Genomic DNA, 27,217 nt, shown 5'->3' with positions numbered 1-27,217 from the left:
TTCTCTGTGTCTCTCATGAATAAATAAATAAAATCTTAAAAAAAAAAAAGATTTTATGAAAGGAAGAGAGTGAAGGAGTGGTGGGGAGCAGCAGAGGGAGAGGGAGAAGCAGATGCCCCACTGAGCAGGGAGCCCCATGCAGGACTTGATCCCAGGACCCCGAGATCGTGACCTAAGCTGAAGGCAGACGTTTCACCGATGGAACCACCCAGGAACCCCTATATATTCCCTAATTTTTAACATCAGATGTATCTTTCCTGTAGTAGGAAGAAAAAGTAATTTTAAAATGCCCAACAATATCAACCACAAAGGATTTTTGCCACGTAGGCAGTCTGTACCATATCAGGCATTTATATCATTTCATCCGAAAAACCTGCCCCATGAGTCCACTGTTCCTGGAATTCCCATTTTTCCAGGTGAGGGCACTGAGCCCAGAAGAGACTTAAGGGGTTAGTGGATAATAGTGGTTGGTTGTTCCTTTGGTGTTAAAATGCAAGTTGATTTCATCAGTTAGCTATATCAATACTGTTAATAACCATATTAACTAGTTTTAGCTTCGTTAACTTAAGATTAACATTAACAAATGATATTTAGTAATTAAAATATTAATAATTAATTTTACATATTAATAAATAATGCAACCTTAACTAATATATCAACTATATCAGAATTATATAGAAATAGGTCATAAGTCTTTACATCCATTTTTTTTTAAGATTTTATTTATTTGAGAGAGAACAAGAGAGAGAGCATGAGCAGGGAGCAGCCTCCTCACTGAGCAGGGAGCCTGATGCAGGGCTGGATCCCAGGACCCTGAGATCATGACCTGAGCCAAAGGCAGACACTTTACCAACTGAGCCACCCAGGGGCCCCTAGTCATTACATCCTAATAGAAGTCAGATCAAGATCCTGCCACCAGAGATCTTGCCCATCCACATTCTCCTTGGCAGGTGCCTTATTAATGGAAACAGCTGATATTCAGAACCCATGGCCTGGCCTCCTCAGGCTGTCCCCCCCCCCCCCCCCCCGTTCATACATCCTTCTACCGCTGTCAGCAGGCTGCCAGCCTACCTTTAATCAATTCCAAGACCACCTTGTGCGTGGCCTCCAAGTGTTCCAGAGAGGCTGTTTAATAAAGAATGGACTAAATGCTACTTCCCATTAACATATATATTCTAGTAAATATTCCTATAATATGAAAACTTTTTAAAAGCCTAAGAATGAAGTTTAAAAAGTAAAACATAGACATATTTGTATAGTTATTGGCACATGTTTCGTATGAAGAAAACCTTTACAATTGTATCTCCCCACTCCCACCCCACATGCACACATTGATACACATCGTGGCTCCTAATTCTGCTCCTTCCATTAGGCTGACCATGTTGATCATGTTCATTCTGTGGTTTTCAGCATGATTTTAGCAGCAGCATCCTGTCTGGACCTGAGTGCCTCCCCCCTTCCAGCTCCCAAGGCAATTTCATGGCTTTTAAGGAGCAGTTCTATAGTACTCTTGATTACTGAGTGAGAGAGACTGCTAGGTCGTAAACCAGGGCCTATCAGACTCCTCGTGGAGAAGGCCCCATTTTCATTTTGCTTCCATTTTTTTTTTAAGATTTTATTTATCTATTCATGAGAGAGAGAGAGAGGCAGAGACACAGGCAGAGGGAGAAGCAGGCTTCCTGCAGGGAGCCCAATATGGGACTGGATCCCAGGACCCCGGGATCACATCCTGGGCCAAAGGCAGATGCTCAACCACTGAGCCACCCAGGCGGACTAGTTTGGCTTTTTTTTTTTTTTTTTTTTTAATTTTCAATCTGTCGTGGATTGATACTTTTGAAAAATGTAACAGTGAGTTAGCAGAAAAATGAACCTAAAGAAAGATGTGAGAAGTAGAAGCCTACATCTCATCGGATTCAGCAGGAACGAGCCTCCATGTCCAACTGCTGCGCACATTCCCTGGGCGGCCCTCCCCAGGCACTCGGCAGCATGGCCTGGGCCGCGTCCACTGGCTGTCCCCAGGCCTGGTGCCCATCCTGTCCCTGAGCCCTCGTGCCTGCCCTCTCTGGTGGCTAATTAGTCACTTCGAGAAGGTAATAGTGGCAGGATTCATGTGAATAAGAACTGGCTTCAGAGCACACGCCACCTTCCCTACCTCCTGCTCGGGGGCAGAGACAGAGCCACTGCTCCTGGCCACTCCACGGATGTCTCAGCTGTGCTTTTCCACTCTGCCAGCCCATGCAGCCCCATCTGGACACATTCTTCTCCACTTTTCCTCCTCCTGCCCTCTGCTATAGGGCAGGTGGTGTCACGCAGTGGAGGACCTACATCGAGTTGATAATTTGGACCAAAAGAAATTATGCTTAGAACACGCAGTGTCCCATAAAATGCTGCCACCTGTAATGCTGCCTTATTGGGGAAAGCTTCCCCCCATCCCCCCCCCCCCCAAAGAGTGACCCAGTTGCTGTGTGATCAAGGACAATTACTGGTCTTCCTTATGAAGCTGAAATGCCAGGTCCAAGTCCTCACAAGTACGGGGTCTGTGCTGACTCCTGCGGGGGTGCCTCCGCTCACCGAGCCTGGCTCCCGCAGAGAAGGAGGTGCTTGGTATGACTGGCTCACTCCTTGCCTTCTTTCTTCCCCAAGGACAGGATGGATGACCTAATATCTCTAGCCTTCCAGATAGCTCACTGTGGACGGCCTTAGCCAGGGAAATAAAAGAACTAAAGTAACAAAAATAAGTAGTCCTTACATGGCTTATTCCATATAATGACACTAAAATTGAGTGGCTTACAAACTAGGCTATTTTTTAAAGACAGGGTTTATCAAACATCAGTCGGAGCTATGCTTTATTAAAATTATTAAACTTTATTGAATGCTGCTTCCGTTCTAGGAGTGCTGATGGCAGCTAGCCCTGGTTCATAAAAACACGGTGGTGCAGCAGATAAAGGCTTTGTGCGACTGGCAACCTTTCATTTAGCAAGTCTCTCCGGGCTGGCATGGCTCCGGGCCCCCACTTTGCCTATTCTTTTAAGAGATTTTTTTTTTAAGATTTTATTTATTTATCATGAGAGACCCAGAAGGAGAGGCAGAGACACAGGCAGAGGGAGAAGCAGGCTCCCTGCAGGGAGCCCAGTGTAGGATTTGATCCCTAGATCCAGCTATCACAACCTCAGCAGAAGGCAGATGCTCAACCACTGAGCCACCCAGGTGCCCCAATTTATATCCTCTTAATAAATGAAAACTTGAAAGGCCAAAAAAGAGTCTGTGTACTATAACTTTTTAAAGTCATAAATATAACTTTTTAGGTCTATAAATGTCTACAAAGTCATATTGCTTTCATTTGCAAGAAGCAAATGCCATTTGCTTGTAATGACGTGCCTTCTGTATACATTGTTAAAAATTATTTCTGGGGACGCCTGGGTGGCTCAGGGGTTGAGCATCTGCCTTCGGCTCAGGGCGTGACCCTGGGATCCAGGATCAAGTCCCAATCGGGGTCCTTGCAGGGAGCCTGCTTCTCCCTCCGCCTGTGTCTCTGCCTCTCTCTGTGTCTCTCAGGAATAAATAAAATATTTTTGAAAAATTATTTCTGTTCAGCATTCTGCACAGTTATCCTCAATGAACCTGCCCCAGTGGGTCAGCCAGCCATGCAATGAATAATTCTTTTTTTAAAGCAAAGGTGTTTGTGTATTTACCACTCTAGGTCAGAAAACAGAAAAGGGCCTCTGCTTTCACTGCCAGTTTAGAAGCTACTAGCAAACTCGGCAATGATCCCCACCATTAATTCTCACTCCAGCATTTCCCAGAAGAGATCCTGAGCGTTTATCCGATCTGTTTCCCTCTTCCAGTACTTTATCTACAGCTGCATTCTGGGTTTGATTTCCTGCTCGGTGTTCCTGCGGGTGAATTACGAGTTGAAAATGTTGATCATGATGGTGGCATTGGTGGCCTACAACACCATCCTCCTGCACACTCACGCCCACGTCCTGGACGACTACAGCCAGGTCTTATTCGAGAGGTAACCTGCATCCTCTTCCTTCTCCTTGGTTCTTTCATGGGATGTTGATCACGTGAGTGTGTGTCGAGTAAACAGATTAGCAATACCTTTGTCATTGGTAACATCATGTGTGGGTTTCTTTAAGATGATGGCTCAGAAAGCTGGTATGTGTCTTCATTAGAGATTATGTAGAATGTGTATCCTCATACACACTTAGTAGGTAGGAAGTGGTTCAGTGAATTGTGTTCCCATCTGCACTGTATTGATAAGAATAACTTAGAGTTTGTCTTCCTCAGCATTGTTAATACTTCGGACTAAATAAGTTTCTGTTGTATTCCCTGGCCCCTACCCACTAAACACCAGGCACAACCACCCACCCCAAGTCATGACAACAAAAAATGTCTCCAGACATCGCCAAATGTGTCCTACAGGGCAGAGTGCCCTCCCCCAGTTCAAAACAAATGAATCAACATACATGAAAATACCAGAATAATAAGTGGATATAGTCACAAGTGATAGTGTTAAAGTTCTTAGGGGAGATTTCCTAAACTACACTCTTATGTGGAGGGAGTACTGGAAATTGGCAACTCTGTGTCCTATGAAGATATTAACTCCCAAGAAAAGACACAACTGTGATAGCATCCAGTCCTTAGCTTGGGAAGGTTGGGTTGGAGAATGGTCCTCAAACCCCTCCTCAGGTTTATGAAAGGTTTCTTACCATCAAATTACTTCCATAAGCTCATAATGAATATTTATCCTCTGCTTGGAGAAAAATGTAATCATTATGCTATTCTCCATCTCACATCTTAATTGCAAAACCTTTGATATCAAGCATTAGTTTTATTTCTGGACCCGCCAGACTTTGAGGTTTTTCTATACGCATGTTGCATAATCCTCCATAAAATATCTATATTTTTTAGCATAAAATAAATGCCTTAACTATTTTCATAGATGTGTGGCTCCAGAAAGATGGCTTGTGTTCCTAGCACACTGCCACTTACTTGTCCATTGGAGGCTCAGTGACAAGAACGGTGGGCACCTCACTGTGTGCACGTTTCTTACCAATAAGAACACTTTCAGAAACACAACTGCAGTGCATTCTCTTCACATAATTTAATTTCCATCATCCTCCACACCATGAAGCTCTAATAATCTGTAATCAAACTGAGAGTAGTGGAGTTGCAAAAATGCATAATGGTATTAAGGAAAGTTTATGATTCCTTAGCAAGGACGAGAATGAAATCAGGAGTTAATTTCCCAATAAACTCTCAGAATCACCAAGTAGACATGCTTTAATATTTCTCTCCTATATCCAGAGAGCCTGTATCAAATCCCCACATAAAAGTGGTGTTACTGATTTTATGTGCAGCCGATGATACTGCTGAATTTCCCTTTATTAAATTTGAAGCTCCTGAATATGCTAAACATCCAAAGAAAAGGAGGAAATTAGATTAGCGAGTTTCTGGTGGAGAGAGAATTACTTCTGGGGACCTGAGACACACAGGATCTCGGCTTAGAACTGAGCAACAGGAGAGTAGTTACTTGGTTGAAGAAAAGAAGTTTTTACTTTCAGAGTCCTTTCATTTCATTCAAGATCCTTTGTGGGTATTCTCCTAGCTTTGTCTTTGTAAGAACCTTACAGCTTAGGGCAACCCGAGAAGCCTCAGGGACCTGCTTTCCCTCCTACAGAAGCAGCATCCTGCCAGGGGGAGGGGCGCACCTGCCCCCCCCTTCTTCCTCCTCACCGGGAGGTCCTGGCACTTCCACACCCGCTTCCTCAGAGCTGCCAAAGTAGCCCCAGAAGCATTCCTCCTCCAAAAGATGACCATTGCTGGCAGAACAGCAGAATACCTTGGAAAAAAAATTCTTTGGATTTTATTTATTTATTCATGAGAGACACGGAGAGAGAGGCAGAGACACAGGAGGAGGGAGAAGCAGGCTCCCTGCAGGGAGCCCGACAGGGGACTCGATCCCAGGACCCCCGGATCACGCCCTGAGCCAAAGGCAGACGCTCGACCACTGAGCCACCAGGTGCCCCTGAAAATACCTTGATATGAACAAACGTTCCCAAAGTCAGTTTAAAACTAACCCCGAGTAGTAGAAGGGGAGGTGTGCTGGTGACGGGCACTGAGAGGGGCATTTGGCGGGATGAGCACTGGGTGTTATGCTATATGTTGGCAAATTGAACTCCAATTAAAAAAAAATTAAAAAAAAAAAACTAAAAACAAACAAACAAACAAAAAAAAAAACTAACCCCGAATGAGAGACTGTTAAGAGCAGGGGTTTCCACTTCCCTCCTGATTTCTCCAGCCTCTGTTGATTTGATGTAACCTGTAACTCATGCCAGAGCCCAAAGCCATCAATGCCAGTACGTTCTTTATTCTGTGAGATTCAAGAGATTTTCCCATGAAGCACCGGAGGAAGGTTTCCTCCTCCCTTGCCTGGTGTCGATGTTGACACAAGTCTTTCTGATAGGATGCTAGGATCCTTAGGGCAGGCCTCAAGAGGGAACATCCCTAAATTCCAAAGCCAGAGGCGCCCTTCAAGGAGGGAGCTGGCTCATGGGAGTGCCAGGCAGCACATCCATTCCTGATTGAGCTCATCCGTGTCACTGGAGACGAGTGTGGTCCTATCCCTTCGTTTACTGATTTATTTCTGGTCTTTGCATCCTTGCCCTCCCCTTTCACTCCCAGTTTCCTGGCTCTTGTCCTGGTCTTCTTTCTGGAATGTGCGCTTGGCTCTGGCAGTAAGTATCCTCAGTGTCCACCTTGGCCTCTGGACTGGCCCCCGTGTCGGCAGCCAGCACTGCTGGCAGACCTACCCCAAGCTCCTGCTGAAGACCGAGCAGCCCTCTCCCCCTGCACACGTGGAATGGATCTCCCTGAATGAATCGGCTGGGGCTCTGTTGTCTGTTCTCTCCTTTTCTGTGATGCAGATAAGAGATACCCTTGAATTGAGAAAAGGGCAGGTCTGAACCAAGTGCCACTCTGGTATCCACAGTGCCTATAACCGTGCCTGCCATCCTGTAAGTAGGTTCTCAATAAACATCTGTTGGATAAAATGAATACCAGCAGGTGCACTCCCGGATAATCGGAGGGGCCCCAATGCTGGCTGGAACGAAAAGTCTCTCCTCACCTGCTTCCCTTAAGAAGAGGCTCACTGAAGATGTGTCTTCCCAGGGACAGCCTCAGTTTTATTTGGACTCTTACACTTCAAGGGGGAGTTTGGAGAGGGCATCTCTGTTCGTAAGGCAGTGCCAGGCCATCTTCTGAATACACAGTTGGAAGGTACTGTTGTCCTGTGAGTTCGCTGTGACCCATGTTTCAGGGGCCTTTTCAGAACCACACGTGATATTGAACACGGAGCAGCCAACAGGTGGTACAAGCCAACGGGGCAGTTTTTGTCAACAGGGTTAGCAAAGAAAACAGGAGAAGAATGCACTAGAAAAACTCTAGATCAATGAATAATTCAGAAAATGACATCAAAGAAGCTCTTACAGATGCATGAATGGATGGAAAAGATGGAAAGCCTAAAGGAGATAAGAAGACTACTTTGAACAATTCATGAAATCGAGGCCAGGGATGCCCCAGTACCTATCATTACCTGCGTTTATGTAATCCTGGGAAGTCCTTATGGTGCAAGAAGCTGAGATATTTCTGGCATTTAGAAGGTCCAGTGTGAGACAACTCCTACTTCTTTGGCATTTATAACACCCTCCATCTTTCCGTGAGTACAGGATGTTTTACTGAACCAATCAATAGCAATTCTAGTTCCTACCTGTGACACTGTCTCCCAAAGCCCTCAGCCAGCGCGGTCGGGGACGCCAGATGCTTCTCACAGTGATGGAGATGAGCGTTGATATTGCTGGAAGATGTTTTCGTTTCAAAGACACTTTCTCTTCCCTTGCCAAAGGCTTGCCACGGAGTCTGTAAGGCACCATCAGATTTTTCCTGTGAGTTTTTGCCTTACAAAACTGAAAAGTCTCAAGGGATGAGTGTTACCATTTCATATAGACCCAGAATTATGCTAATTCACCTGATTGTGGGAAATGTGTCTTTCATTCTACAGAGGTGTGGGGGTGGGAGAACTTGAACCAGGAGCCCCGCGGGCTACCAGCTCTGTGTGGGCACTTAGCCGAGTAAGACAAGTCCTCTGGGGACAGCATACAACGGAGGCGGGTGAGTAAGCAGTGATACCTGGGGCCCAGTCTCATCCAGGGGCTCTGGATCGTTGCTGGTGGAAACGACTGCATAATTCTAACATCCTAAAGCTCCGTATCAAGGATAGTGATGGAGACACTTGAACATATATCAGTGAGAGTTCTGAGTTACACACATTCGATGTGGAATTGTCCTGCTTTCTCTGTTTCTTGTTCAAGACACAGAATTCAAGATTTTGCACCACATTTTGACAGTGTCCCAACTTGGGATCAGCCGATGATGAGTTCACTGAGAGTCTTGAGGAAGGACTGCAGCATTAATCACGATCAGCAGAGAAGCAGGAGAGCATCACCCATCCACCCTGGGGTGGAGGGTCTGGGAGCGGGGGGTGTTCCAAAGCCTCCAAAGTTCCTCTGAAGCCTCCTCTTTTAGATTGAAAACGTATTCCAAATTGGCTTTCTCACCCATCATATATCCAGGTGAATGTTGAAAAATTTTGAAATTAATTTCAAGCTTAATATCTCAGTTTCTCTTGCCTTTCCTGATTCCCCATCCTCGTGCCATCTCCGGAAAGTAAGGAACACACTGACACCCACTAGCAGCCCGCTGGGAGGTCAGAAAAGGAGGTGGGTCATCCAAGCTGCCGATTCAACAAAAGAGCAAGTCTTCCTAGGGGTCCTCAAATTCTACTGAGCTTTCTTTTTTTCTATAAAAATCAACCATTCGTGAGCTACTTTATTATTCAGACTAAAAAATCTGCAGTGATGTGGATCCATCTGCAGGAGGACACTTGATTTTTAGGTTGTTTTGTTGGATCTTAAATTGGGGGGAGAAGGGAAATTCGCAGAGCCTGTGCCCACAGACCGTACAGAATACATAGTTCTCAGCACTTCCTCAGTCTCACCCATACACCCGTTGCTTCCCACTTAAAATCAGCTTCGCAGAACAAAACCATAACGACATTCATGGGGTGCATTACTACATCTGCGGCTAACGCCGGCACTGTCTCCAGCCCCACATTTGTCATCTCTCCTGACCCGCGGCTGCCTGTGGAGCTTGTTCTCAGCGTGAGCTTCTCCCTCGGTGTGGTCTGCTCCAGCCCCAGAATGTCTTGCTTGGCATTTATAAAGGACACTCTGCGAAAGCATGAGGCTCTGGGCCATCTGTCCTTGGGTGACATTGGGCCACGCTCTCTGGAAGATTGCATAGGATTCCAACAAATCTGTGTCCAGCCACAAGAGGAAAGAGTGTCTAGAAAGGAAGCCCCTGAGGTTTCAAACCAACAGGATTGTCCACTTACTCATTTGTTTTTATAACACTTTTATTGAACCCCCTTTGTATGCCAGGCCTGATGGCTGGAGCCTGAGCATGCAGTGATGAAGAAAGTAAAGTCTGCGCCATCAAGAAGATCACAGGGGCTCGTAGGTGGCTCAGTGGGTTAAGCATCTGACCCTTGATTTCAGCTCAGGTCATGATCTCAGGGTCGTGAGATTGAACCCCATGTCAGGCTCTATGCTGGGTGTGGAGTCTGCTTAAGATTCTTTCTCTTTCTCCCTCTGCCCCCTCTTGCTCTCTCTAGCTCTCTCTCAAAGAAATAATCTTTAAAAAAAAAAAAAGATTATCACAAGAAGCCTCTATATGAAAGTCAGGTTTCAGCAGAAGGTGGGCAGGAGACCTGTGGGGTTGTAGAGGTTAAGCTCATCATGGCCCCCTCGGAAAGGATGAGGACGCGGGGCCACATGTGTGAGGAGGCTCCAGAGCTGAGGGATGCTGGGAAGACCCTGAAGAACTGTGGCGATTCCGAAGTGCAGGGGACAAGTGGCTTTGGCATCAAGGTAGAGTAAGACCTCTCTTGTCTTTGCCCTCCCCACCCCTCCCCAACCTCAGTCACAGTGATCTGACACTTGTCTTGGGACAGAAGCGCCCTTGCGGGAGCTGAGGGACCCAGCAACACACCCACAGGGTCCGGGAGGCATCTTACATCCTCGGGGATCAGGTGATAGGCCTCCAGTCCTGGCCGTGCACCCTGCAGTGGCCCCTCTGAGCCAGGGTCCAGGAGCCCCTGGGAAACACTTGACAACTGGAGCGTGGGTGCAGGTCCAGGTTTCCAGAGAAGAAGCTCCACCCACTTCGGGAGAAGAAATTCAAGTCTGTGCACCCTGTGGCGGGTTAAGAGGAAAGGCTCCACTCTACCCACCGCCTCCCCTCGGGAGGACACAGCCGAGGCCCCAGGGAGCTCTCCCATGCAGCGAGCATCCTCTTCTGCAGCCTGCAGGGGCTACCCCCCGACCCCCCCTTCCCCCAACCCCCCCCCCCCGCCGCTCCACCCAGGCTGCAGAGGCCAGAGCTGCGTGTCCCGCTGCAGGGACACGGGAACTCTGGAAGGGCCTCCCGAAGACACAGATCCTATTAGCCACATGGTGGCCTCCATCGAGCAGCCCACGCAGGAGGCACCGGGACCTCACCTGCCCCGGGTCCCCCCTGCACCTCCTGCACCCTGACCCTGGGGCGGCCCCCCACCCCCGCTGCCAGTGGTGGACAAGACAGTGGGCTCAGGCAGGTGGCTCATGAGCACACACAGAGAACCAGCTCGAATCTGAGGACCAGGGAGAGACAGAGCACTCACCAGAGCAAGTTTTGTTTGCGAGAACAAGAGGAGGCTGTGGGTACCCTGCCTGGTGCAGAGCCAGTGGCATGGAGAGGAGGCGCACAAGCCCCCAGAGAACTCCACCCCTGGAGGGTACAAGAGGCGCGGAGCAGGTGGACTGGAGCCGACCTGGGGGGCCTCCAGGTATTTCTGTCCAAGACACAGTCAGTGAACCCTCGAAGAGGCGACTGCTCTTTCACATTGAAGAAAGCAATGAAACACTTCAAGGACCACGAAAACCCAAGGAAGAAAGGAACAAAAGAACTAAAAGAACAGCCAGAGAACCATCAATTAGAGAGCATCATATGAGCATGGCCAGTCCATGGTACTCTCAATGGAAATGGCCTGAATTCTCCACCCAAAAGGCAAGACTGGCTGGACGTTGGCAAGGATGTGGAGAAATGGGACCTCTTACATGCTGGTGGGAATGCTAGCTGGTCCGGAGGGGTCTCAAAGAAATTAAAGATAGGATTATCAATGGAAAAAAGACCTAAGCGTGAGACAGGAGACCATCAATATCCTAGAGGAGAACATAGACAGCAATCTCTTTGACCTCAGCTGCAGCAGCTTCTTGCTAGACACGTCTCCAGAGGCAAGGGAAGCAAAAGCAAAAATGAACTATTGGGAGACTTCATCAAGATAAAAAGCTTCTGCACCAGCAAAGGAAACAACCAATAAAACCAAATGGCAGCCTACAGAATGGGAGGAGATATTTGCAAATGAAGTCCTTTATGAGGACTCAGATAAAGTGCAGTATCCAAACTCTATAAAGAACTTACCACCCAAAAAACAAATAATCCAGTCAAGAAATGGACAGAAGACATGAATAGACATTTTCCAAAGACGACATCCAGATGGCTAACAGACCCATGAAAAGATGCTTAACATGACTCATCATCAGGGAAATGCAAATCAAAACCACAAAGAGATACCACCTCACACCTGTCAGTGTGGCTAAATTAACAACACAGGAAACAACGGGTGTTGGTGAGGATCTGGAGAAACGGAAACCCTCTTACACTGTTGGTGGGAAGGCAAGCTGGTGCAGCCACTCTGGAGAAACAGCATGGAGGATCCTCAAAAAGTTAAAAATAAAGCTACCGTATGACCCAGCAATTGCACTACTGAGTGTTTACCCAAAGGATACAAAATACAGATTCAAAGGGGCACATGCAATCCAACATTTATAGCAAGCAGCATTGTCAACAATAACCAAATTAATAATGCATGGAACCCAAACATCTATCAACTAATGAGTAGATAAAGAAGCAGTGGTGTGTGTGTGTACATATATATACATACAATGAAATATTACTCAGCCATCAAAAAAGAATGAAATCTTGCCATTTGTAAGGATGTGGATGAAAATAGAGAATATTATGCTAAGTGACATAAGTCATAGAAAGACAAATACCATATGATTTCACTCATATGTGGAACTTAAGAAAAAAAACAGATGAACATAGGGGGGAAAAAAGAGAGGGAGGCAAATCATAAGAGACTCTTAACTACAGAGAACAAACTAATGATGGGAGTGGGTGGGGATGGGCTAGATGGGTGATGGGGATTAACGAGGGCACCTGTTGTGTTGAGCGCTGGGTGCTGTATGTAGGTGATGAATCACTAAATTCTACTCCTGAAACCAATATTGCACTATATGTTAACTAACTGGGATTTAAATAAAAACTTGAAACAAAAATAATAGAATTACTGTATAACCCTGAGTTTATTTAGATACTTTTCTCCTCAAAATAACAGAGGCCTATTTCACCTAGGAAAACATAAAGATCTTAAATGTAAAATCATGTTCTTGTCTCCATGCCTGGACTGCTTTCTCTCCTGAGAATTAAAAATGTCACTTTTTACCTCAACTGAATCATTTGCCTTTAGGTTAGAGACCTGGTCCACCAGGCAATTTCTCCATATTGCTCATCTAATTTTTTAGGTTTCTTTGATCTTTTGTACTCTCCAAACCTGAGGGCCAGAATGATTGCTCCATTAACAGCCTCAGGGTGAGGGCCAACTGTAAATTAGTGTGTGGCTACAGGTTTGTTTGGGCATCTGAGTCTCCAGAGCCCAATTTCAGGTATGAAAGAAAGCAAATTCGGTCACATTTTGCCTAGCCAAAATGTGAGTAGTGACACTCACTACTGTCAGTGAGTTAGAAACTTTCTCAGTTATATTAGTGCTGTGTTCATCCTTTCATCACTTGGGGATGGCACCACCAGACAAGGCAAAGTCCAGAGTGGATTTCAACCTTAAAACTAAAGGGGAGAGAGAAGGAGGCCTCATGCCCAAGTAGCTGCCATTTTTATATAAATGACCAACAGGATTGTTAAAGGTTGGACTGTCTCTCCCAAAAGAAGACATGGTGAAGGATGATCCCTAACCCAGCATGGCTAGTACCCTTAGAAGAAGACGGCCATGTGAAGACAGAGACATTTGATAGCGGAGGCAGAGATTTGCTGGCGTGGCAAGCCAAGGAGCACCAAGGATTGGTGGCCAACCGCCAGGAGCCATAACGAGGCAAGGAAGCATGTCTCTACAGGTTTCAGAGGGAACACCTCGATGTCAGACATCTGGCTTCCAGAACCTTGAGATGATAAATCTCGATTGTTTTGAGCCACCCAGGTTGTAGTACTTTGTCTTAGAAGGTCTAGAAACCCAATGTGATGATCAACACAATTGACTAGACTAGATCTTGGGATTTTATTCTAGCTGTTCTGGATGCTTCCTCTCCACTCCCCCCTCCTCTTCCTCCCGGCCTCTCCCACAGGCACACAAAGAGCAAGGTCACCCAGGAATGCATCTGTGGATGGACAGTTCTCATTCAGACTGCAGGAGCCAGATGGCACTTGCCCATGCATGGCCTACACAGGAGAGGTGGGCTCCAGCGGGAATCAGCAATTCTTTTTGGCTATATGCATAAAAGAAGTTTTTGAGAAACCTAAATGAAATCCATGAAAGCACAGTGCAGTCCTTCTTAGTTGACAGAGCAGGTCAGGAGGGAAAAAGGTGTTCATGTGTCTGCCCACAAGTCTGTTCTGCAGGTTGGATGTCTCTCATTATTCCTGAGGGCCATTTAGGTCCAGTCCAGGAACTGCTTGTCCTTCTACCTCCAGGTCCCCACCTCCTCCCACTACTCTTCCTCACTAAGGCTCCAGATCTGGGAGACAGGTGGAGCAGAGCTTTCTGCCCCCTAAACCAATGTTCAGACGCATTAGTTGAGGAGTCCTGGAAAAGGATTGCTTGCCTGTATTTTCTGTGTGATTAACTGAAAACTCGGCCAGGCTCTAAGTTGCATAAAGAGGGTCCTCCATCCCCCTCTCCATCAGTGATGGGGGCCTGAGCTGGCTCTGCCTGTTTGGGACATCTAGTCCCTTACCTGGGAATGCAAGGAGGACCTGAGTTCTGATCGGTTATACTGATGAAGCTGCTACAAGATCCTGACCTGGGAGTTAACATTTTACTATTAGTTTGGGGGTGACATAGGTCGGAGTAGAAGAGGGATGTCATACCTGCTTTCTCAGACCCCTGGAATCACAAAGGAATAGAAGGTGCATGAAGTAACATGGAAATGTCACACTCCACCTGCACATCTGAGAATGTTGGCTGTGTTGTACCACTTTCACTGACTGGGCAATGTGGCATCAGTATAGTCAATATAGATGACGATGAGTTTAGAATTCACTGGAGCCATGGTGGTTTATAAACATCAGCTTCCCTCTATCCCTTCAGCTGTGCTATTAGACATAGCTCAAAAAGGAATAACTTCATTTCTTTTTTTTAAAAAAATATTTAATTTATTTATTCATGGGAGACAGAGAGAGGGGGAGAGAGAGAGAGAGAGAGAGGCAGAGACACAGGCAGAGGGAGAAGCAGGCTCTGTGCAGGGAGCCGGACATGGGACTCGATCCCGGGACCCCAGGATCATGTCCTAGGCTGAAGGCAGCACTAAACCGCTGAGCCACTGGGGCTGCCCAACTACTTCATTTCTTAAAATGAATTCTGAGTAAACAGGACAGTGGCACCTCTCAGCTTACTTCGATCTCAGGAACCAGTGACCTCCTTGTGGCTGGGGAGCTCAAATGCTTGCAGCCCAGCTGGTTTACTAGGGAGGAAAGAGTCCCTGATGCAAACTTAGCCTTTCTGGAGAGTTCTCTGAGGTCCTCAGCCCTTCAACCACCGAGACTGGCCATTCTGCCTCTGTTCCCTATATACTTGCGTCTTCCACTCTGTTAACGATCATTCACCATCCTATATTTTCATACCTTTTTCTCTACCTCTCTGGCTCCATCCCTCCCTTCTCACTCTGTAGGTTTTGTTTTTATTTATTTATTTGATACACAGAATGCACAAGTGGGGGGTGGGGCAGAGGGAGAGGGAGAAGCAGACTTCCCGCCGAGCAGGGAGCCCAACGTGGGGCTTGATCCCAGGACTCTGGAATCGTGACCTGAGCCAAAGGCAGATGCTTCACTGACTGAGCCACCCAGGTGCCCTCACTCTCTAGAAACTCATGAGGGCCATGTGTCTCCCACAGGTCAGTATTGCTACTTGACATAGTGACCAGAACAGCCTGTAAAAATGGGTACTGTGAACCCCATTGGCTGATCACAAGAGTGAGGTTTGGAGGGGTTAACCCAGGTCCCACAGATTGATAGAGCAGCAGAGCCTCAGTTCCTCCACAGATTTTCTTACACCAAAGCCCACCTGAGCTCTTTCACTACCACATGGATTCCTCTCACGTCATCAGCCTTTGAACCCTCTGTAGAAAAACGGGAAAAGCTCTCAGCAAGTTCATCTCACAAGCAGAAAGTAATTACCTGGTATTAATTTAATTTAATATGATCTATGCTGCTTATGTGACATGTGTCCATACATAATCAACTTTTCTTTTTCAAGTCTTATTTACACGTATATGTGGGGCATCGCCATTTGTCAGCTACACAGGACTCCCCAGGGATGGCAGATGTCTCTTTCCATGCTGTATTAATCAGCATTCTCTAGAGAAATAGAACCAAAGGGATATAAATGTCCTATATAAATATATATCAGTAAGGAGGTTTATCATAGGATTATGGAGGTTGGCAAACCCAAAATCTGAACAGTGAGTGTCCCAGTTGGAGACTGAAGGCCAGATGCTGCTGTAGAGCCAGAAAGAGCCAGTGTCTGAGCTAGAGGCAGTTGGGCAGGAGAGAATTCTCTCTGACTCAGGGGGAAGTCAGCCTTTTCTTCTACCAAAGCCTACAACTGATGGGATGAGGCTGATCCACATTATGGATGGCAATCTACTTTACTCAGTTTATTGATTCTAGTGTTAATCTCCTCCAGAAAACACTCTCACAGAAACACCCAGAGTGACATTTAAAGGAATGGCTGGGCATTCCATGCCGACCATGCATGCCGACTCCGTGTATGGGGGTGACCATTGCCTAGAATGTTGTGGTGAGGACACGGGCAGGGATCAGTGACTGAGGTCTAGCTGAACCCGAGGGGGAATGGGGCAGTGGACCAAGACTTCCCATCTGCGTCTTGCCTTTGTGTTACAAAATCATATGAAAGAGGGCATAAGAACACTTGCCTGCCAAGGAAGTTATGAGAAACTATATAATTGGTAGGTGAAAGTAACTGATAGAAATTAAGTTCCCTGCTTCATTTTTATACCTCACATGATTGTTAATTTCTAGACTCCTGTCCCTATCTGAGGGTGAACCTTTTAAAAGTTGAAGGGATGTCAAATTATCCATATGGATCTCAGAAATATAAAGAAAATACTATTCATATTCCTCTGTTATTTCCTTTTTTGTTTGTTAGAGCTTGAGATAAAATAAGAAATCATGTCAATTTGGAAGAATCTTGTATTACTGAGTCCTCCCACTAGGTATTATTTTGTTTGGATGCAATCTGGGCTTGAAGATGTATTTGAAAGGTGTGTGTTTGGCCGGAGTGACGTGCACTGGAAGTTTCTCAAATTGGTTGATATATGAATTCTAAGTCCTGTATGTATGTTGTTTTGTATTGTTTTTGTCTGTCTGTCTGTCTGTTCTCTAATAGACCAGGCATTTGGAAAGACCTGAAGACCATGGGCTCAGTGTCTCTCTTTATATTCTTCATCACACTGCTTGTTCTGGGTAGACAGGTAAGACAACCCCTTTTTCACATAACTTCTTCTCAAGTGCCATGTTAATAATACTTGTACATCAACTCTATTTCAATTTTTTAAATAAAGAGTCCAGTGATAATAACGATACTACTTTGCTGATGTGCATTGTAGCTGCTTTTGTGCAAACACATCAGAATGCTTTTATCGCATAAGAGAAACGTGTGCATAGATACGGACAAAAGGGGAAAGGTCTCATTTTTTCCACAAAAGGCAAACTTTGTGGATGGTAGAGATGAGATTCCATTTCCTGTTAAAACTCAAAATAATGTTTTTGTTGGTTTTGTAAGCCAACAAAAGTGTTCTCTCAGTAGCTGACACCATTTGGAAAAATATCCCCTTCGCTGGGGTTTTATATGCATTTCAGAATACATGGCCCATTTCTTTTTCTTGGAAGAGGGTATGAATACCTTTGCCATCACGTGCAGTCATTCCTAGAAAGACAGTCCTCTGTGCAAGAAAATTGTTTTTTGTGATTTGAATGGACGTGTCCCTCCGTGGACTCCTCCCTACTTCTTGTCTCCAAGGAGAGGCCGTGGGTGCAGGATTTTCAAGGACAGTATTTTTCCTCTAGCTCCACACAAGGACGATTTACCCAGAGAACAAACACTTATTCCCCACCACACACTCTGCCTTCACCAAAGTTTGCTTGGAATTCCTGGATGATGGGTGATGTGACACGAAGAAGCAATTTATATAGAAATAACCAACTAAGTTGCAAAGCCCATTAGATTATATGTATGTCCCCGAACGGTTAAGCAGCAGGGAGTGGTTAATAATTGCACAGTGAGAGCAGAGGCCAGACCTGTGGCTGCCAGTCCAGCGGCCTGGAAACACTGTCCGCTTCCCTGGGAGCTACTGTGCAAGCCTCAGCAGTCTCCCTGGAGCTCAGCTGTTGTCCTGCTGCAGAGTTCTAGAACACCCCTGTCTCCTCCCCGTCCCTGGCACGTGCTTGGCTCTACATTCTCCGTGCATTTGTCTTAATCCATTAAACCATGCCCTGTTCTTTTTTTCCTGGTTTCATTTGTTTCCCCTGAGACCTGGCTTTCTCCACTACTGACCTGCTTTCTGCTCTAGCTCACAGAGAAAAGTCATGTCCACTCTCAGGAAGCCCTATTAGAGGTGAAAGATGGAAAAGAAATGGGCTCCCACACAGAATATCACTTACATGATTGTTTCCAGAAACAAGGGAATGTGGCCGCCCCCTCTGCAGGGTCAGCTGCTGCCCCATTTCATACCAGGTCCTGCACTTTCTCCCACTGGAGTGATCACTCAGAGTGCTTCACAGCAATAATAAATAATAATATAATAAATTAAAAGACCTGGAATCAAAAAGTAAGGTCTCCCAACTTTTACTGATCCCTGAAACGATAAGCCTGAAGGAACACTAGGTACATGCTGCTGCATCCAGGGGCTGCCCCGACCTGTGACTCTCTGACTGACATCAGATAAACAATCAAACGTGTTCATTATTATGGTTGGGCATAATTAACAGTAGTTCTGATCCCTGTCCTACAGGGACCCCTTTCTTTTTTTGTCACTAATGTTAGCAGTAGGCAGTATACACACCTAGGGACCTGCAGAGTCACTGCTCTCTGCGGGGAGATGGTGTGAAGGACCATTCTTCAGCAGATGGCACCCAGGATATGCTGGGGTGAGCCAGGATCATTCAGCCCGGGCTTTACAAAGGCCCCACGTCTTCTGGGCTCACAAGAACATCCAAACTTGTGAGGTAGTGCTTTTGCATACTCTTCTGAAAACACAAGTACATCACAAATAAATGTCCAGTATTTTAAATAAGGGGTTTTTTAAAGATGTTGTTTATTTATTCATGAGAGATACAGAGAGAGAGGCAGAGACACAGGCAGAGGGAGAAGCAGGCTCCCTGCAGGGAGCCCTATGTGGGACTCGATTCCAGGACCCCGGGATCGTGACCTGAACCGAAAGCAGATGATCAACCACTGAGCCACCCAGGCGCCCCTTAAATAAGGCTTTTAAGTTTCATAAATACGCATGGCCTCAGGGTCACTTATTTCCGTCCAACAGTATGGACGTTTTGCAACTTACTTTTGTTGTCTTTTGTCCTAATGACTCCTCTGCCCCATGGCCATCTTTTTTGAAACGGTGGTGATGTATTTGCTTTCTGAGCAAATTAGCTGTGCTAAGTATTGCTCTGGGTATCTGAGACCCCTTAATGAAATTATAACACATCTCCCGGACAAGATGTCTGTGATAGAAACGCCAGCCTGAATTCAAGGGCCTTTTTTGAAAAAGAAAGATTCTCTGTGTTTCTCCTGAGTTTAAATGGCCACATGCTGTCATTGAGGGTCTGCATTCTAGGTGAGCTCCTTCAAGATAGGGATCCATGCAGGTGCCTGTCTGGTGGCCTCGGTTAGGCCGCGGTCACTGTGTGCAAGACTGCAGAACCCAAGATGCGTGCAGTCACACGCTGCCTGCACCCCTGCCCAGGACCTCCTCTTCTGTCCACAAGGAGAGATGTAAATCCCCCCAGTCCCTCAGCTTGTTTTCAGAACTAGACAAGGCAAGAACTGCCCTCGAGGCTGTGTCGGTGTGAAGACAGCAGTGATGCTCCCAGAGAGGGCCTGGTGCCTCCTCCAGGCTCTTTCTGTTCTCTCTTGTCATTGCCAGAGCAAAGGAAAAGCAAATTCCACATCTCTGAGTGGAATCTGGGCCCTGAGAACTGTCAAGTAGCCCCCAGATAGACTGAGAGTTGGAGGGAGATGTGGGAATTAAGGTTCACAAGGCAGGACTGCTGTTCTACTTTTTTATTTTAATTTTTTAAAGATTTTATGTATTTACTTGAAAGAGAGAGAGAGCACAAGCAGGAGGCAAGACAGGCAGAGGGAGGGGGAGAAGCAGACACCCTGAGGAGCAGGGAACCCGATGTGGGGCTCGATCCCAAGACCGTAGGATCATGACCTGGACTGAAGGTTGACACTGTAGGATCCTCTCCTTGAAGGACAAACTCATTAGAAACTCATGGAGAAGCCCCGAAAGGAAGACAGAGGCTTCTCCCCCAAACCAGTTAAATGGATTCAACAGTATCCCCCAGAAAACAGTTCTAAGTCCTCATCTTCAGTGTCCGTGACTGTGACCTCTGGAAATGGACTCTGTAGGTGTCATTAAACGTAAGAATCAAAAAAAAAAAAAAAAAAAACGTAAGAATCTCAGGATGAGATCGTGCTGGATTTAGGGTGATGTGGGTTTCTCCAGTTTCCTTTGTCTAATCTCGAGTGTGCATCTGTGTCTTCTCGAAGCCACCATCACAGACTGCCAAGCCGTCCTGGTTTAGAACCAGCCTCACCACTGTTTTATCCCCCCAAAACCCAAACAAATAATTTATTCTCCAAGAGAGGCTTTCCCCAGTCAGTGCAGAGCTTGATTTCTGTAAGTGCAGAATGTGGAAGATTTGGCATTAATGTAAAAATTTAATGTAAACAAACATTAAAAACACCTCTTTTGCAATCTTTTTTTAAAAGTCTCAATATGAAATAAAAATACATTCCACACCAGAGGAGGAGGAATAATTTTTGAGCATATCGTGCATTGGTTTGAATCTAACCTAAATGATGAATGATCATTGTTCTTTCGGGTTTCAAAATGTGAAATTTTTTTAATTGCCATCTGTGCATGAGAGGCAAAGTGTGTGTGTGTGTGTGTGTGTGTGTGTGTGTTTGTAGGTGCATTGATATAATTAATCAAACCAATAAAACAAACCTTCAGAATTTATTTCTTCTTTGCTGCGCCCCCCCCCCCCCCCCCCCCCGCCTGAGGAAGTCACTATCTGTGCTGAAATGCTCTCCATTAGGCCTGTGTTACAGGAAGATTCTTTGAGGGCTATTTCACCATATTTAAATATTTATATCGTAGCAGATCGAGCATGATGCCATAATCAAAGAGACCCTCTGCCAGGAAATAGGCCCCCCATCTCTACAACATTAATAACAGTTTTTAAAAACATTAAGTTTACATTATAAAGCATGAACACGTATGTTTTTACTAGCAGGCACCATCTTAATTAAATGATACCAGAATGAACTTTAGTGTAAATACAATATCATACTCTCAGTACAGTGCAATCCCAAATGAAACACATACACACACACACACACACACACACACACAATTTTCAGTGAATGCTGAATCACAGAATTTGGTGGCAGGGGAAAACTGATTTTCTAGTCGTAAGGCAAACTGTCACAAAGGAGCACCATTATTTTTTAAATGCAAATTATCCAACAGGGCACTCTCTCCACTAATCTATTTCCCATTTTTCATTTATTCATTGTTTATATTCTATTATGCCTCTTCTCAAAAGCCATCTTTTATTAAACTAACTTTGCAAGAAGCTTCCACGTCATTTCCATCACAATCCCCTCCTCTGTCCTGTTCCTGAGCCTGGTTCTTTCCCCAACTTGCTTTTTTTGCAAATGCAGGTGAGGGGTTGGATGGGAGACATTTGGGGGGAGCAGCGGGCTTTGTAGGGAGGGTGACCGTTCTGTGTGGGGGTTCTTTTTTTTTTTTCAGTGTTGTTTCATTCTTTTTGTTTTCTCTTTAAAACCTCCACTCTCTGGCAGGACAAGATGCCTATTGTTTCTTTACCTCTGTGTCCTCTTGTAACAGAATGAATATTACTGTAGGTTAGACTTCTTATGGAAGAACAAATTCAAAAAAGAACGGGAGGAGATAGAGACCATGGAGAACCTGAACCGTGTGCTGCTGGAGAACGTGCTGCCCGCACATGTGGCCGAGCATTTCCTGGCCCGGAGCCTGAAGAATGAGGTGGGGCGCCACGGGGCGGTGGGCTGGGGAGGGCCGGGAGGTCTGGCCATGACCTGGAGGCCTGTGGCCCTGCAAACACGGAGTGCTCCACATGTCCACTATCAGCCTGTGTTGGTCCATTTTTGAGAAGATACTGATTGATCACAGAGGCATCAGCTGAGGACAGTGGGTTAGCATCAACCCTGCACCTGTTAGCATGGCGTTTGTTCACAGTTCCTGGCTTTTCTTCCACCCATCCCATGAAGTTTTCAATGTGCAACGTGTGGCCCTGGGGTTCCCAATAAGTCACAAAAGGGGCTCTCCCTGGTGTGAGGGCCATCTCCCTGACCAGCATGCAATAGAGGCCAAATCAAGAGGCATAATCACAGCAGTGGGCATCATTGCTCCCAGCTTCCCTGAGAGCCTTTAAAGGCCTTAGAATTTCAAAGAAAGGGCATAGACAGAATTTAGAAGTTATCCACACAAGAACGGGTCAAAGACTTGGGTCTGCTCACTTGAATGGATAGAAATGGGGATTTCTTGGAGTCTCTGAGGGAACAGATACTTAACTAAAACTAGAAGGATGAGGGTGTCGTTTTAAAGTCGAAGTGGCTTATGAAATCAGATGTCATGACACTTCTTTCACGTTCCTGACTTACAAGAGTCGGCAGATGGATTTACAGTGGGAAACTCATGTCTGAGCACCCACTGTGTGCACAGGCCTGTGGTTGGCACCGTGGGTTTTCAGAGATGAGCTGCATCCCCGTTTGGGGGAGGTCTTCAGCTGGGATCCCGGGAACTTGCAGATGCCTGAACTTGCTACTTGATAAGCCCAAACCCCCTGAGGCTAGAGTACAAAGCCATCTCAAGTGAGGAGGCTTGGCGCAGTATTTTCCTGTAGCGTATTTCAAGTTGACATTAGGTAGAAAGCGCCAGGCAGTGAGTGAGAAGCTGGACTTTATCGCTGGCTTCCTTCTGGAAGCATGCTGCACGTGGTGAGCCGGTCAGGGTCCCAGAGCAGGTCTGACTGACTGTGGACTGCTCGCTCCTCTGTATCTTCTCCTGCTGCTCTCTGCAGGCGGTAGGGTATTTGGCAGCCTATCTACCTGCTGGTCACAGATAATGAAATCACTGCATCTATTAAGAAGGAGCCATCTGCTTGCAGTAGCAACAGAAAGCATCTTTATGTCGGTATGCCCAGCTATCAGTTCAGCTCATAAGGTCAGCATGTACCTAAGGTTCCCCCTGGCCTCTGGCCAGGCTGGTGCTGGGCCTGGAAGAGAGGTGAAAGAGACCGAGCTGGCCCTGCTGCCTGGAGGGGATGGCATCCTCCTGTCTCCAGGCACTCTAGCAGCATAAATGTGGGAGCCCAGAGGGCCACCACTGTGGGGAAGTGGCTTCTGAAACTGAAAAGAAAGTACTAGAAACTGGCTGGGGGATGGAGGCCAGGGAGGGAAAGAGTGAGAATATTCTGGCTGCAAGAGGCTGCTTCTGGCCAGAAGCATGCCTGGTTCAAGCCCTGCAAAGGGCCCCCAGGGATCAGCCCTACACCTCGGAGACCCCTCCTCATGTCTCCTGACATCCCCCTGGGCCGGACCTGGGAAATCAGTGGATTCTCTGTTTCTCCTTGTCGGGCGGATTTATTCTAAGCAAATGTCTGAACATAGTTGCCTCTTTGGAGAGTATGAGGAACGGCAGGGTGGGCCTGGGAAGATACCCGGAGGTAGGTAGCGTGGACTTGAACCTAGACCACACCTGGACTCTGTCACATGAGCTTGACCCGCTGCATCTGCAGGCTGAGCCCACACCCCCCACTCATAAAAGGAGAATTGTGCCTGACTTTGCAGTTGCATTGGGTGGGATGTGGGACATGGCACATCGCATCACCCTGAGCGTCCCTCCAGATGAGGAGGGCATTTGTCAGGGCAAGACACAAGAGTCCCACGTCCGCTCAGGTGGGACATAGCTGGCAGGGAAGGCAGCGCTAAAGCGGCAGTGCTGGCAGCTGACGTCCACTCATCTATTTCCTGAGTGGCCCTACTGCGTGCCAGGCCATTACTACAACTCCCATGTGCTCCCGAGAGAGGGGGGCCTTTCTCTTCAAGTCTCATTGGTGCTGCCATTTTAAGAATTGAACACATGCAGGGTCTCCTGTAGGCTTCACCACCCAGGTGGGTCCCTGGGAAAGGACTGTAGTGGGGGCAGGGTGGCCCAGTGGGCTTAGGTCCTGACTCTGGCGCTCCCTCTCTGCGTGGGCATTTGGAGAACTCTTTAGGAAAAAAGTAGGAATCATTTCGATAAGTGTGCTCTGTGCTTTATTTCCTCCTTTGTCAGATAAAGAAAGTGAATTCCTTGGGGAGCCTCATCCAAAGCTGCTTCATCCCTGTGTGTCCTTGGAGTAATCCCCAGCTCCCCCGTGGCTCTAAAGGACAGCTCGTTTCTTCCTGCAGGAGACAGAGCCCAGACCCAGGCCGCTGGCAGCCCTGTAGGAAAATTAGCATGTGCTCCATTTCGGAGCCTTTCACACTCCCTGCCACAGACCTCTCCAGGCTCAAGAGCCGCAGACCCACGTTGGGGAGTCTTTGGTTTTCACTCAGGGTCCCGTGATCCCCACACATCATTAGATGATTTTTCTCTAGCTGCTGATTTTGCTCAGGAGGTTGGAGCGATGCACACTGAATCTTAAATTGGGGGCATGGGACCAGTGAGACAGCCCATGACACCGTCGCTTCATTCTGCGCAGCTGTGGGCTGCAAGGTGCTCTGATTTAGGCAGCCAACGCACAACTGCCCTTGGCTGTAACTTTCCGTGCTTTACTGCCAAGGTTTGTCAGTTAGGTTAAATATGGGGGAGCTACACAAGCAGCCACTGTAAGTCTTGAGGATTAAAAACTTTCAGGGAACCCCCCCTTCCCCACATAGGACACCATGCCATCAGAGCAGCCGGCCCTGTCTGCTCAAAGGCAGCATGCTGAACAGGGCAGGTTTTGCTCTGCAGTTTCCGAAGATCAAACAGTGGGTGTAGGAGAGTCTGCTGGTTATGATCCTCCTGGGGAAAATCCTACATGCCAAACAGAGCTCGCGTGCAGGGCTGAACAAGAAAGAGAATCCCTAACCCACCGTCTAACAGTTCTGAGCACCCCCATCGTGAGTCTCAGTAAAGGAACTATTATGTTTTGGGGGGGTTCCCTCCCCAAAACTCCTACCAAGGTTACTAGAAGGAGACCTATTTGAGCACACAAGCCATAGCCAAGCCCTGCCTGGTCCTTCTGACATCCTGACCTTGGCTGCCCACCCTTCCTGTCCCAGTCAGACCTGTCCTTGCCTGACCATCTCCAGACAGAAGCAGCCCTTCCCCAGCTGGGCGAGGGATGATCCCGGCCTCAGCATCCCAGGCCAGCCAGGCCACTGCCGTGTGGCTTCTGCAGCTCAGCAATGAGGGCACGTGTACTGTGTGACAGCACAGATACTGTCCGGGATCTCGAGTGTCAGAGCCAAGTGGATGCCCCCTGCGTGAGCTCGCTCTCTCCCTAAGGCCTCCTGAGGAGCAGTTCCAGCTCTTGTGAGACGTGCGGTCCCTGGAGAGGGATCTTTCCTGCTGGATCCCCGCCCAGACATGACAGAGTGTGGCCAGCACTGGGGACAAGAGAGCCCTGCACCCAAGAGCAAGGCTGCTAGGAGGGGAGGGATGCTTGCCCCACCTGCCACGCATGGCTTTTCTGGGCCCCAGGCCAGCCTCCCCTACCTGCTGGGCCCTGCTTGGTGGCTCAGAGCACAGGTCCGGTCCCAGCCTTGGCACTTCTGAGCTGTGGGCCCAGGCCTCCATCCTCTCAGAGGCTACAACTGATTTTAAAAGCAGTGATTCCTGCAAAGCTCTGGGAGCAGTGCCTGGCATGCAGACAATACTCAATTTTAGTTATCGTTTAAGCAAATATCTCAGATTTATGCAAAACTGAAGAATCACTGCCCACTGGAATTTATTAATAGCTTCAAGGAAGCCTTTTTCCCGCCCCCCCCCACCTTTGCATGGCCCCAATGGGATGGAGAACAAACCCAATGTAATCACTTTGCCCTCCTATCCAGCAGCACCTCCTTCCCAGCTCATTTCTGGGGGGTGGGCCGAGCACCCATGCCTTCGGAATGCAGAGACCCAGGGTTACTTTTGGAATTTGGCGGGGACAGGAGCATGCCTTTCAGATCCACCGCAAGCATTACCGAGGCATGATTTTCTGGAACAGTCCTTGGAAACATGACCAGGACTCACGTTAACAAAGAGCCTTCCAGCCCACCAGGCGGATGTTCGGAGGAATTGAATTTCCCTTCAGAAGTCGAAAATGATTTAATCACAGTAACAATCCCCGAAAGCTTTGGTTTCAATGAAAACCTGTTCGCTCTGCCTGTGTTCCCGGCATGGGGGCAGAGCCCCTGCTTGGGTCTTCAGGCACCTCTTCCTTCCCTCGGGGCGTGAGTATCGCTGCGCACTTCTGCAAGCTTCTCCATCGCCAGCTGCCCAGGGTGTTGACCAGATCTGGGCATCCGGCCATTCAGGCTTAGGGAGCGGGCCCTGTGTGCCTGGACCGGAGCCCTGGAAACTGCCGTGTGGTAGCAGGAGCGTTTCAAGAGGCCTCTTGAGCACACATCACAGCTAGCTTTCATCACTTGAAAAGCCGACGTTTTGACCCTTTGCCGAGTTGCCAGGTGGTCAGGATGGCGTGTGATTCTGAGCCAGGTAGCCTTGGTGCGGGAGAGCTGAGACTTGATCAAAACAGGACACAGATGTCACTGTGGGTATGCAGGGACTCACCAGGTGCGAGCCCCCGCCCCCGCCACCTCCAGACAGACCCCTCAGCCAGGTTCCTTGTAGACTCAGGCTAGAATGCCACCCGGCTTTCCAGAGCTGCTTTCTAATACTCCCCTGAATAAATTAGGCATTAGATGACGGTTGGGGACACAGGTGCTAAATGGTTAGCACATAGGTCAAGGGGGGGGGGGAGCTGTGGGGGATGGGAGGCCCTCCTGCTATAGAATGAATCAGTAGGAGAGAGCACTGATGTGGGAGTTTGGAAACTAAGTGCTCGTGGCAGTTCCAAACTTTTTCTAGGATACTAGGCAGACATGTCCACACCTGGGCCTGAGCAGCACCAATCACACTCTATTCTCACGTTCTGTTTACTTGCTGTCTCTCTAACTAGACTCTGAGCTCCTTAGAGCACGCTTGTGTTGGTCATCTGAGGGTCCTAAACGTGTGTCCTGAAGCCTAGCAGTCCCCCAGGAGGGAGGGGTGTGTGTGTGTGTGTGCCTGCGCGTATGCACACCAGATGCTAAAGTGAATTTCAGCCTGTGACACACAGACAGGAGCTCCCATGGTCCAGAAGGGATGCAAAACCATTTGCTCATTTACAAATGTCCTGCTTGAAAACTGGTTGCATGATCCTCGGCACTCCCCTTCTAGGAAGCATAGGAATGGGAGGAGAC

General features: G+C 47.4%; 1 protein-coding gene across 1 annotated transcript in view; it reads left to right on the top strand.

Annotated features, from left to right (window-relative positions):
- The window catches only part of ADCY2 (adenylate cyclase 2), a 385,343-nt gene that overhangs the window by 331,076 nt on the left and 27,050 nt on the right, over positions 1-27,217 (top strand). The window contains exons 18-20 of the mRNA XM_055308552.1: positions 3,846-4,015; positions 16,856-16,940; positions 21,606-21,764. Coding sequence (XP_055164527.1) covers positions 3,846-4,015; positions 16,856-16,940; positions 21,606-21,764 — 414 coding nt within the window. The remainder of the gene's footprint in view (positions 1-3,845; positions 4,016-16,855; positions 16,941-21,605; positions 21,765-27,217) is intronic.

Source organism: Nyctereutes procyonoides, unplaced genomic scaffold, assembly GCF_905146905.1.
Source record: "Nyctereutes procyonoides isolate TBG_1078 unplaced genomic scaffold, NYPRO_anot_genome, whole genome shotgun sequence".
NCBI classification, from domain to species: domain Eukaryota; kingdom Metazoa; phylum Chordata; class Mammalia; order Carnivora; family Canidae; genus Nyctereutes; species Nyctereutes procyonoides.
The sequence above is the reverse complement of the archived record's forward strand: the minus strand, read 5'-3'. Positions and strand labels throughout refer to the sequence as shown.